At 36.0% G+C, this 12863-nt stretch overlaps 1 protein-coding gene across 1 annotated transcript in view; it reads left to right on the forward strand.

Moving 5' to 3' along the window:
* The window catches only part of LOC145293827 (splicing factor 45-like), a 269412-nt gene that overhangs the window by 239245 nt on the left and 17304 nt on the right, over nt 1-12863 (forward strand). The window contains exon 11 of the mRNA XM_080140477.1: nt 11116-11214. Within this exon, the coding sequence (XP_079996603.1) occupies nt 11116-11214 (99 nt within the window). The remainder of the gene's footprint in view (nt 1-11115; nt 11215-12863) is intronic.

Here is a 12863-nt window from a genome sequence, read left to right on the forward strand (position 1 = left end):
AGAGATTAGCAATAAAGCAGAGATTAGCAATAAAGCAGAGATTAGCAATAAAGCAGAGATTAGCAATAAAGCAGAGATTAGCAATAAAGCAGAGATTAGCAATAAAGCAGAGATTAGCAATAAAGCAGAGATTAGCAATAAAGCAGAGATTAGCAATAAAGCAGAGATTAGCAATAAAGCAGAGATTAGCAATAAAGCAGAGATTAGCAATAAAGCAGAGATTAGCAATAAAGCAGAGATTAGCAATAAAGCAGAGATTAGCAATAAAGCAGAGATTAGCAATAAAGCAGAGATTAGCAATAAAGCAGAGATTAGCAATAAAGCAGAGATTAGCAATAAAGCAGAGATTAGCAATAAAGCAGAGATTAGCAATAAAGCAGAGATTAGCAATAAAGCAGAGATTAGCAATAAAGCAGAGATTAGCAATAAAGCAGAGATTAGCAATAAAGCAGAGATTAGCAATAAAGCAGAGATTAGCAATAAAGCAGAGATTAGCAATAAAGCAGAGATTAGCAATAAAGCAGAGATTAGCAATAAAGCAGAGATTAGCAATAAAGCAGAGATTAGCAATAAAGCAGAGATTAGCAATAAAGCAGAGATTAGCAATAAAGCAGAGATTAGCAATAAAGCAGAGATTAGCAATAAAGCAGAGATTAGCAATAAAGCAGAGATTAGCAATAAAGCAGAGATTAGCAATAAAGCAGAGATTAGCAATAAAGCAGAGATTAGCAATAAAGCAGAGATTAGCAATAAAGCAGAGATTAGCAATAAAGCAGAGATTAGCAATAAAGCAGAGATTAGCAATAAAGCAGAGATTAGCAATAAAGCAGAGATTAGCAATAAAGCAGAGATTAGCAATAAAGCAGAGATTAGCAATAAAGCAGAGATTAGCAATAAAGCAGAGATTAGCAATAAAGCAGAGATTAGCAATAAAGCAGAGATTAGCAATAAAGCAGAGATTAGCAATAAAGCAGAGATTAGCAATAAAGCAGAGATTAGCAATAAAGCAGAGATTAGCAATAAAGCAGAGATTAGCAATAAAGCAGAGATTAGCAATAAAGCAGAGATTAGCAATAAAGCAGAGATTAGCAATAAAGCAGAGATTAGCAATAAAGCAGAGATTAGCAATAAAGCAGAGATTAGCAATAAAGCAGAGATTAGCAATAAAGCAGAGATTAGCAATAAAGCAGAGATTAGCAATAAAGCAGAGATTAGCAATAAAGCAGAGATTAGCAATAAAGCAGAGATTAGCAATAAAGCAGAGATTAGCAATAAAGCAGAGATTAGCAATAAAGCAGAGATTAGCAATAAAGCAGAGATTAGCAATAAAGCAGAGATTAGCAATAAAGCAGAGATTAGCAATAAAGCAGAGATTAGCAATAAAGCAGAGATTAGCAATAAAGCAGAGATTAGCAATAAAGCAGAGATTAGCAATAAAGCAGAGATTAGCAATAAAGCAGAGATTAGCAATAAAGCAGAGATTAGCAATAAAGCAGAGATTAGCAATAAAGCAGAGATTAGCAATAAAGCAGAGATTAGCAATAAAGCAGAGATTAGCAATAAAGCAGAGATTAGCAATAAAGCAGAGATTAGCAATAAAGCAGAGATTAGCAATAAAGCAGAGATTAGCAATAAAGCAGAGATTAGCAATAAAGCAGAGATTAGCAATAAAGCAGAGATTAGCAATAAAGCAGAGATTAGCAATAAAGCAGAGATTAGCAATAAAGCAGAGATTAGCAATAAAGCAGAGATTAGCAATAAAGCAGAGATTAGCAATAAAGCAGAGATTAGCAATAAAGCAGAGATTAGCAATAAAGCAGAGATTAGCAATAAAGCAGAGATTAGCAATAAAGCAGAGATTAGCAATAAAGCAGAGATTAGCAATAAAGCAGAGATTAGCAATAAAGCAGAGATTAGCAATAAAGCAGAGATTAGCAATAAAGCAGAGATTAGCAATAAAGCAGAGATTAGCAATGTTTCTTTTATGAGAAGACAAATGTTGTAGAAAAGAGATCATCCACTACTAGATTGCAAAGTTTATTTTATACTTTGCCAAACATTATCCCAAATCCTTATACTCCTCAACCCTACCCAAAACTCTGTATATACTGTAAAAAAATTTTTTTTGTAAGTTATATCATCTCTCCTGTTCCAACTGGACAACTAATCAATTGTTTTACTCCCCAAACTGCTATAAAAGCACATACTTTGTACGTATCTTGGGGGAGTGGCTTAGCTTCCAGTCCTTAACTTTAGAAGGCTGACCTTTTAAAAGTTGATAAATACTAAACATCTATAGATTTCTATTGCTAAGGCATGCATTAGCTTAACTTATATTTATATTCTATAGCTTATCTATAAAATAGATATTAACGATAGCTTGTATTTAGATTTAAAATGATCTATATTAAGTAGCAACTCTATATCTTTCTTTCCCTTAGATGGGCCAAAGTACTGGTGATGGTCTTTACATGAAAACTAACACCTAAAGCACATTTTGAATCATTGCCCATTCATGCTGTAATAATGATAGACATCACTCTAAACTCTTGACCACAAGTTGAAGAGCCATTGCTCAAAATGACAATAAGGCTGACTGGGATGCCATTAGAGATCACATCAGGGATGCTCCATAGGGGAATATCTTTTCTCCTCTTATGGGACAGTGTGCAAATGAGACCACTGAACGGTTTAAAATGGCAATTGAATCACATGTTCCCATACGGAAGTTCTATAACAAACCCCACTCTCCTCAATGGTTTACTTCTACTTGCGCAGCTGCCATTGCTCAGAGACAACATGCATACCACTGATTTATCCGGCATAAGTCCCGTACAAACAGACAAAAGTTTATAGAAGCTAGAAGTAATTTTAATAAAGAAGTAGCGACAGCTAAGAGAGAATATACCGAACACACCAGAAAATGCATTGAAGCATAGAAATTAGGAACTCGTGATTTCTAGAAAATTTACAACAGTGTAGTAAACAATAGGCAATCAACAATTCCCTCACTATCCCACAGTCATGAGGTTGTTTACATTGCAACTGAGAAAACTAACATGCTTGCTCATCAGTTTGCCTCAAACTCTATTTTTTGAATCAGCAAACCACTCCCTCCCTGATTTTTTTTGTGGATAGAAACCACATTAGATGATTTGAAAATCATCCTTTCTCAAGTGCATTATATCATAAAAACGTAGACACCTCAAAAGCATATGCACCTGATCTCATCTTGACTGTACTATTAAAAAAATGCTCCGCTGAGGTTGATCCAGTTTTCTCCAAACTTTTCAACAAATGCCATAACGAATCTTGCTTCTCTGACTGTTGGAAAACTGCTTCTGTGGTACCAGTTTGTAAGAATTCTGGCAAAAGAACTGATTTATTAAATTATCACCCCATGAGCCTCCTCCCTCTTTTCACCAAAGTATTTAAGTCCATAATTAATCAAGCTCTAAACTTCTGCCCAATCATCAATATAGGCAAGCCCATTCTACTGCAGATATCCTAACTGTAATCTGAATGTATATACAATGTACTGCATAAGGCAGGGGAGGGGACGGCAGTAGCCCTATATATATATATCTAAGGCTTTTGAAAGAGTATGGCACGATGGCCTTCTCATGAAAATTAGATCCTATGGTATTACTAAACGAATGCTTAACATAATTAAATCCTTCTTAAATAAGAGAAGAATCCAGGTTGTCCTCAATGGTCGTATGTCTAAATGATATGATATAAATGCAGGTCTACCTCGAGGGTCGATCCTTGGACCTTTATTATTCCTGATATTCATAAATGACTTCCCTGATAAAATAATCTCTGAGATGGGCATATTTGTTGACGACACCACGCTCTATAACAGGCATGTGGGAACGAATGAATGCATATCCATAACGAGGGGAAAATGAATGAACACATATCCAAGGCAATCACAGAAACACTAGACGGAGACCATCAGTTTGTAGTGGAATGGGGACAAAAATTGATGGTAAGGTTCAATGCTGCTAAGATTAAGCTCTTTTCCTTTAATAATTACAAGAAATTTTCTCAGCCATCAATAGCTATACATTACCTGAAAGTACTTTGTTCAAACTCCTTGATTAATGCTCACAGGGAACAAAAGTTGAAAAAAAAATACATTGAGAGCATTGCCAAGGCTGCTGCGAAGAAGGTGGGCTCTCTTTACCGTGCTAGAAAGTTACTTATGCCTGAAAGTATCCTGTATCTCTACAAGGCCACCATTCGCTCATGTATGGAGTATTGTTGTCACATTTAGGATGATGCACCTGCTACTAGTCTTTCCCGGCCCTGTCGGTGGGGCATTAGAATACGCCGACTGCCCCCCTGCAGAGGGTAAAAGTCCCTCAATGGGGGTCCTGGATATGACCTTAAACTATATCCAGTGGTGAGGCCCCAGCTTGTGGGTTTTGGGGAGTGTGGAGCCACCCTTTAATTACCATTGCTCCCAGGTCTACTCTGACCCGTTGTGGTAGTACCTGTTAGGGTCCCAACTATGGGTTAAATAGAAACCGACATGAAAACAACAAATATATTCTATTAAAAAAATTTTTCCTCAAAATCTGTGGATTCAACATTAAATAACCCGAAAAGGGTTGATATGCTGTAAAACAAAAACAACCAACCAACCAACCAACCAACTAGTCTTTCCCTCCTGGACAGAGTTCAAAAGAGAGTCGTCAACCTGCTAGGTTCTGAACTGTCATCTAAGCTTCAACTTCTGCCTCAGAGATGAAATGTTGTATCCCTCTGCCTGTTTTACAAGTATTTTAATGGTGGATGCTCTGATAAACTACAAGCACTTGTACCCCCTCAACATAAATACCCCTGACAAACCTGACAAGTATCAAAGTCTTACCCCTAAATAGTAGAAATCCCTAGCTGTAAGAACGCCTTCTACTTTAATAGTTTCTTCCCCATTACTGTTAGATTCCCTTATGGGTTCATGCTTCCCCAACTGTACTGACATGCAGAAGTTCAAGTATAATGTGAACAGACATCTTGCTGCTCAACTCCCTACATGGTATACATGCAACTTATGTTCCTGATAGTAGCCCCTTACATCAAAGTGGCATTGTGCCTTATTTGGAGTGAAAATATTATTTTTAAAAATAGAAAAAAAACGCAAGATTCTATTCAGGCTCATGCAAGTAGCTGCTGATAATGGTTTTGGCTTTAATTCAACAAAATGTGAAATTAAGTCAAAAACAGGTTTTTCTTTGATCTATAAAGAAAATGGTGTCAGCCCAAACCCAGAAAAGCTCAAGGACCTACAAAACATTACCCAACTTGTAAGAAAGAGCTACAAGAATTCTAACCATACTTCTCACCATTCATTCCTAATCTGGCTGACAAGACACGTACACTAAGAGGACTCTTAAAGAAGGACGCACTGTTTCTTTGAGATCAACATAACAAAGAATAATTTGAAAAACTCCAAATCGTAATCAGTGAAGAATTTATACTAACATATTTTAACAGAACTGAAATAACAGTACTACAAACCAATGCAAGTTTGAAAGGATTTGGAGCTGAATTACTACAAACAAAAGTCCATTGCATATGCACCAAAGTCTCTAACAAACACTGAGAAGCAGTGTGCATGCATAGAAAGAACTTCTTGCAATTATATTTGCTATGAAAAAATTCCATACATATGGACGTAAATTTAAAATACTCACCGACCACAATACTCCAGAAGTCACTGACTTATACACCTCCTAGACCGCAATGAATAATGATCAAGTTACAGGGATATCAGATGCAAATAGAATACATACCAGGGCAGGAAATGGCTCTAGCTTATACTAGGAGCTGTCTCCTCACACTAAAAATGCTGGTACAATTGACTTAGATATTCCAGTCGTTTTGATGAGATTCAGGAGTGACCACCTGAATGAGATGAGAAAACAAAGGCTGGTCTAATACTTGATCAACTATAAGAAAGTTTGTAGCCATATGCCATCCCTAGCAGAGCCTGGGAAGTTGTCAGCACTGATTTGTTTCACTATAATGATCAAGAATATCTAAGAATTGTGGATTATTAACAGCAAATTTTCAAGCCTGACTACAAATAATATGGTTATCTCAGCAATTTTCTTTGAACATGGTAACATAGTTACAAAAATTACAAACACAAGATTTCCTAACAACAACATAGACAGGATATGCAGAAAATGTATCATGACAGAGCAGCTCATTATTTACCAGTACTCGTCCCTGAACAATATGTACGCTGGATAATCAAATAATCAATCAAATAGGGAAAACCAGCAATGGTTTTGAATAAATGTGCAGAACCCAGATTACACAACGTTCAACTAATGTAAAAAACAAAAAACAAAACAGTCCAAATAAAAGCAGATGGAATATCGACCCATAAGTGGATTCATTTTAATGATCACATCACCTCATCACAAACTGAACACATTTACGCAAACAAAATCTCACACTTATTAACCCCAAAACAATTAACATATAACACAAGAAGTGGCCGTGAAATACATAGGCCAAAAAGATATAAGCAGCAATATATATATATATATATATATATATATATATATATATAACAATTATCTGAACAATGTTTTCTTTTCTATCTTGTAATGGGGAGGTAGTAATATCATGGAACTATTTTCATAACCACTTAGCATAAGTATGATGTAAATTGGCTTGTACATTTGACACATATCCATCTCTTCTTTTGTGTATATGTTAAATAACACATTTAATCACATAACGATGCCTCTGTTACAACTTACCAAGCTTCAATAAAACAACATTATTATAGATATATCCCTAAATGTGGCAGCAGAACGACATCTTAAGGAGTATCTGATTTGTATACAGGTAGAGGATTGAATCGGGTACTTTCTGGAGTGGTACAATGATTTTTCTTGCAACCTTAGCTGCAGATTGGATCAATGTCTTCCATTTTAGGCTTGGAGTGAAAATCGGTTTTAAACAAGGGGCTTTCTCAAGGAGAAAACCATTCTTTTCAAGTAGAGGCAAAACAAGGATCGTGTGATGAAAGTTTGGTTTTGCAAGTGTTGAAAATAACAAGTCACTTTTGACATAAAGGAATCTCATTAGTTTGTATGGAGATGCAGAAAAGCAATCATCAGTATTTTTAAACGCAGGCCAAATTGACAAAACTTTCCATGGCACTTTTCAACAACTTTGGATTTAAGAGATTGGATATACATTCTTTTGCCTTTTCCAGCTTTAAAGGCGGTTTTGCTTTCTGGGTATGTAATGCATTTATGGCAATTGGAATAATAGTTTCTATAACCAATGACAGCAGCACACTCAGAGTTGTATTACAGCTAGCTCTTATGTTTCTGTTTGAATTTTTTGGAAGGTATAAAACTCTTGATGCTGATGATGAACCGATTGAATATGTTAGATGAATTATAATATATGTTGACTCTTGTGCATTTACCTTTTTCTTTTAATCACCTCGTTTTTCCAATTGAATTGTAAAAAAAATCTTTTATTTAAAATCCAATTTTCTTTTTTGTTCTTTTTCTTTTTTTAATTAAAAGCGCAAGTTTAAAGTTGAAACTTACATGAGGGGAGGAAAAGCTTTATCCCTCTTCAATACTAGACCTTTAAAACGATCGTAGCAGTTCATGTGTTTGTGAGAGTATTATGAAAACCATGTGATATGTTAACAGTTCATTTTGCAACAAATGTTTACTGGTGATATCTAATCCTTTTGCTGAAAAAAGAATGAGTTATTATATTTGGATTCTTAAAGAATTGACTATTCCTTTCTAAGTAACTGTGATATACAGGCCATTATGCATCAACTGTATTTAAGATTCACATATTTCCTAGCTTTCAAAATGGCAGATGAAGATACTTGACCAAAACTAATTTTTATAAAACTTACAAAATTACAAAACAGATTCCTTAAATCGACAATTTTTCTAAGGATAAAATATATCTTAGTTTTCAATTGGAAGTTTTGACAAAAAAATTTTTAATTTCTTGAATTCTTATAAAATTATTCCAAACATTTGCAAGCATATTTCATTAAGATTGAGATTTTGTTTTTCTTTTCAAAATGCAAAATTATATAAATTAAGTTGTAAAATAAACATTTATCAAGTCATGTACTCTTGAATTTTATTCTTACTTTTCCTTTATTTTTTGAGTTTTGAATTAACTTTAATAATATGAAGAAATTAGAGTCAGAAGTGAAAAGGTAGAGTTAAGTTTAAAATTCTAGAATGTTTATAATTTTAAATACAAATATTTAAGATCGCCATGGGCATGGAATATGTGCCTACATTAAGGATGGCTTCCCGTGTGGCAGGGATATCTCTAGAGAAGATCCTAATTTACCCTATATGTGCTTCAGGGTTGCACTTGCTAACACCACTGCATTTATATTTGCCCTCTATAGGCCCCACAACAGCGGAGTTACTATCTTTAAGAGCATATCTGAGAAAATAGACCACATACTGTCTTCACATCCCTCGGCTAACATCCACATCTGTGGTGACTTCAACGTCCATAATGTGGAATGGCTGACCCATTCAAATAAGACAGATGATGAGGGGAGATTTTGTCATGATTTTGCCATTGCTTATGACCTCACTCAGATTGTTCGCGACCCCACCCGTGTGCCCGATACACCCGGTCAATATGCAAGCCTCTTAGACCTTTTTCTCTCAACTTCCCCTGAGCTATGTTCATGTTCCGTTCATTCTCCTCTAGGATCATCCGACCACTCCGTCGTATCAGTTAAGATAAAAACGAAATGTAAGAAGCCCCCAGACGTACCCCTCCACTGTACTGTATACCGATACTCTATGGCTGGCTGGTATAGCTTCCGTACATTCATATCTGATTTACCTCTGCACTCCATGTTTAAAAAGGAAGTGTCCTCTATAGTATCAGATCTGACCGAATGGTTAATTGTAGGCATAGACCAATTCATACCATCTAAAAAATTCCAACAAAAACCTAACAGCCAGCCATGGTTTTCCCCAGAATGTGCTGCTGCTATCGCGCACAAAAATCACTTTTTCCATAGCTACCAACGTAATAGATACAATGAAACTAAAGCTGCTTTCAGGACTGCCAGCAACCACTGTAAAAGAGTAATAAAAAATGCAAGAGAGCTATATGCCCAGTCTGTTAAATCCAAGGTAGCTGATCAGCGGCTTGGTTCCCACCAGTTTTGGCAAATAACAAATAGGATCCTGAACAGAAGTGTGCGTTCTATCCCAACCATTATCAATGGACCAGAGGTCATCTCGTCGGTGTCAGACAAGGCCAAACTATTTATAAAGAACTTTGCAGCTAATTCTACCCTATGCGACGAAGGCCATCAACTCCCCATATTTCCTCCTATAACACAGAACAAGCTAGGTAACATACAAATATCTGTGCATGAGGTCGCCAAGCTAACCAAGAACCTAGATTCCAGTAAAGCAACTGGCCCTGATGGCATCCAAATTATAGTGTTAAAAAAGCTTCAACCAGAACTTGCTCCCATACTTACGAAACTATTTAAGCGCTGCCTTAAGGAGAAGTGCTTTCCAACTCCCTGGAAGACCTCATCAGTTTGCCCTGTATTTAAGAATTCAGGTGATAAGTCATCTCCCTCTCAGTACAGACCAATAAGTCTCCTGTGTGTTATAAGTAAGTTGCTGGAATCCATATTAAATAGAGAAATAGTCAACCACCTCAGCAGGAATAACCTTCTTAGTGACACACAATATGGTTTCCGCTCTGCAAGATCTACCGCAGATGTGCTGACGGTTATATCCCACAGGATTAGTGAATCTCTTGACAAAGGCTTCCTTTCTAGGGCAATTGCTCTTGACATATCAAAGGCCTTCGACAAGGTATGGCATAAGGGTCTACTTCACAAGATTTCCAGCTACGGTATAACTGGAAATGTTTTCTCAATCATTAAATCATTTCTCTCCGATAGGCTCATAAGAGTAGTGGTAGATGGACAAAAATCGGAGGCCTGCAATATAAATGCTGGAGTCCCTCGGGTCAATCCTGGGCCCAACTCTCTTCCTGATCTACATCAATGACCTCCCTAAACACATACTTAAATCATTCGTTGACATCTATGCTGATGACACGACCATCTACGGCAACACATCAAAGGCTGTAAATGACAAAGTTCTCTCTGATTCTCTCTCCTCTGATCTCGAGCGCGTGGTTCAGTGGGGGAAGATGTGGCTGGTTACCTTTAATGCATCCAAAACCAAACTTCTATCCTTACATCATCAACGCTCTGATCCCCATCTGGCATCAATTGTGATGGATGGCTCTCGTCTGGGTGAGGCCCCGTGTTTTGACAAGCTTCTGGGTTTGACCTTTACTCCTGATCTGAAATGGAACACGTATATCGAGTCTGGTGCCAAGGTGGCTGGAAAGATGGTGGGATCCTTCTACCGCTCCAGAAGATATCTCACTACTGATGCAATTCTCTATGTATATAAAAGCCAAGTACGTCCAAGGATGGAATACTGTTGCCATATCTGGGCAGGAGCTGCTAAAAACAGCCTATCCTGTCTTGACAGAGTACAAAATAGACTTCGTGGCTTAGTGGAGAATGCCCTTTTCTCTACCCTGCAACCTCTCTCCCACAGAAGAAACGTTGCGAGCCTATCCTTGTTTTATCGTTATTTCCATGGCAAGTGTTCGTCTGAACTCCAATCTCTGGTCCCCCCTTGCCAATCTTTCACGAAAAACACCCGTCTAGCTGAATCCACTGTGAAAAATTTCCCTCACTCTATATCTGTGCCTAAATCAAAACGTGGATTCTATGAACAAAGCTTCTTTCTTAGAACTGCACGCCTGTGGAACTCTGTTCCGTCTGCCTGCTTCCCACCGGACTACAACTTGGATGTCTTCAAGTCCAATGTTAACAAATTCCTAATGAACCGCCCCCTTAAGTAAACACTTCATCAAATCTCCACACTAACGTAATGTACTTGCAATAACCCTTATCCCTGAGTGGCTTCCGGGCCTTGATAAGTGGTGATCACTGTGTAAAAAAAAAAAAAAAAAAAAAAAATTTACCTTCTCACTTTCATTTTCTTGTAATTTTGAAATTCATAGAATATGGTTGGTTCTGGTGAAGTGGATGATGATCTGGAACCAGAAACTGCGGAGGAATGTGCCAAGTATGGAAAAGTCATCAAATGTGTTATCTTTGAGGTAAGAAAAATCATTTTGGTATTATTTGTCACTTGGAAATTTAACAAAAATATAAAAGAATTTTTCTTTAGATGCTCTTTCAAATTGAAATATGTTTATGTTTGAAATAGCATTTCTACTGCTAACCTCACAGGTTGAATAGATCCTTTTCCTTTTTTTTTCTTCATAGAATCTGAAAATTCATGAATCTATTGCTCATAATTGTAAAAATTCATGAATTGAAAGAGAATATTTTAATAGTTTAACTATATTTCGTAATAGATTATAACTATAATTTCCAACATTACCTCTGTTGAATCATTTTATATTGAAAAGCACTGTTGTTCTTTATAAATTGTGGACTAGAAACTCCTGAACAGATTCATAATACTTCTAACATTAGTGAAGACTTTGAAATATTTAAAACAATCAAAAACAAATGGCTTTGGTGAAATTTGTGAAAGTAAAGCTGAAGCTAGTTTAGAAAAAGTTTAATTTTGTAGTTTTCTGTCTGAAACCTCAAAATGGTTGAAATTTACTCAAATAATTGTCCTTTTGAATTTGATTAAAATCTACATACATTATATATGTACAAAGGTTGTTCCCAAAATTAGGCCTCATACTTTTTAACTCACAAACTAAAATGTTGAAGAGCTATGAAGACAAGAGTGGTACCATAAAAACGAGCTGCCTTTTGTGCTCCATAATTTATTTTTCTAAATAGTTACCACCATTTTTAATTCACTTTTGCCAGCCTCTTTTGATGCCTCAGTGGTAAAAGTCTGGAGCGCGCTTTGTCGTTGACGTCTTTATTGTCACTCTAAAATCGATGAATCCATCTTCTAACTGTGCGTACATTGGCTTCGTAAACACTCTACCGGCATCTGTGAATTTTCAATTTTTTCTGACTGGATGAATTCAATGATGCATCTCTTATTCTGATGCACATCCATGACAAAGGTTGCTTTCAGAGTCATACACCGTCAGTATCTGCAACAGAGATGAAACTTTCATTAACAATAATAATGCACTTTACAATCCCCTCTGATTCATTTGGGCGGAATAAAAATAAGAGGCATTACTTTTGGAGCACTCTTCATATATAACATTTTTAAGACTGTAGATATAACACATCACTGAATAAGTCCCAAACCTCACATATAAATGATAAAAAAGTTTTATAATTTTATAAAGTATTAATCTTCAAATTACATGAATAAAAATTTGAGCCTAATCAGATTATTAGTTTACAACTTAGACTTATTTAAATGAAGATGCTGTTGCAAATTTTTAAAACAATTTGTTGATGAAGCATTGCTTGGAAAATTACTAGAAAAATACTGCACAAGCAAAACAATAAAAAATTGATTTCATCAGAAATAACAGTTAAGAAGTTGTATGCTGACTTTAAGTGCAGTCAAAGACAAATGATGCTGAACATATTCATTTTGCCTGAATATTCTTATAAAATTATTCCAAACATTTTCAAGCATATTTCATTAAGATTGAGATTATGAGAAAAACTGTATTCAAAGTGGGTACCACGTTTGCTTACAGTAGATAAAAAAGCAATAATAGGCAATTCAGAACATTGTTTACAACTGTTTCAAGGCAACAAAAGCACCACTTCCCAAATTTCCCTTTGCTGACTGAAACCACACTCGATGATC

Source organism: Euprymna scolopes, chromosome 15 (assembly GCF_053919585.1).
Source record: "Euprymna scolopes isolate OS-2025 chromosome 15, ASM5391958v1, whole genome shotgun sequence".
Taxonomy (NCBI): Eukaryota; Metazoa; Mollusca; class Cephalopoda; order Sepiida; family Sepiolidae; genus Euprymna; species Euprymna scolopes.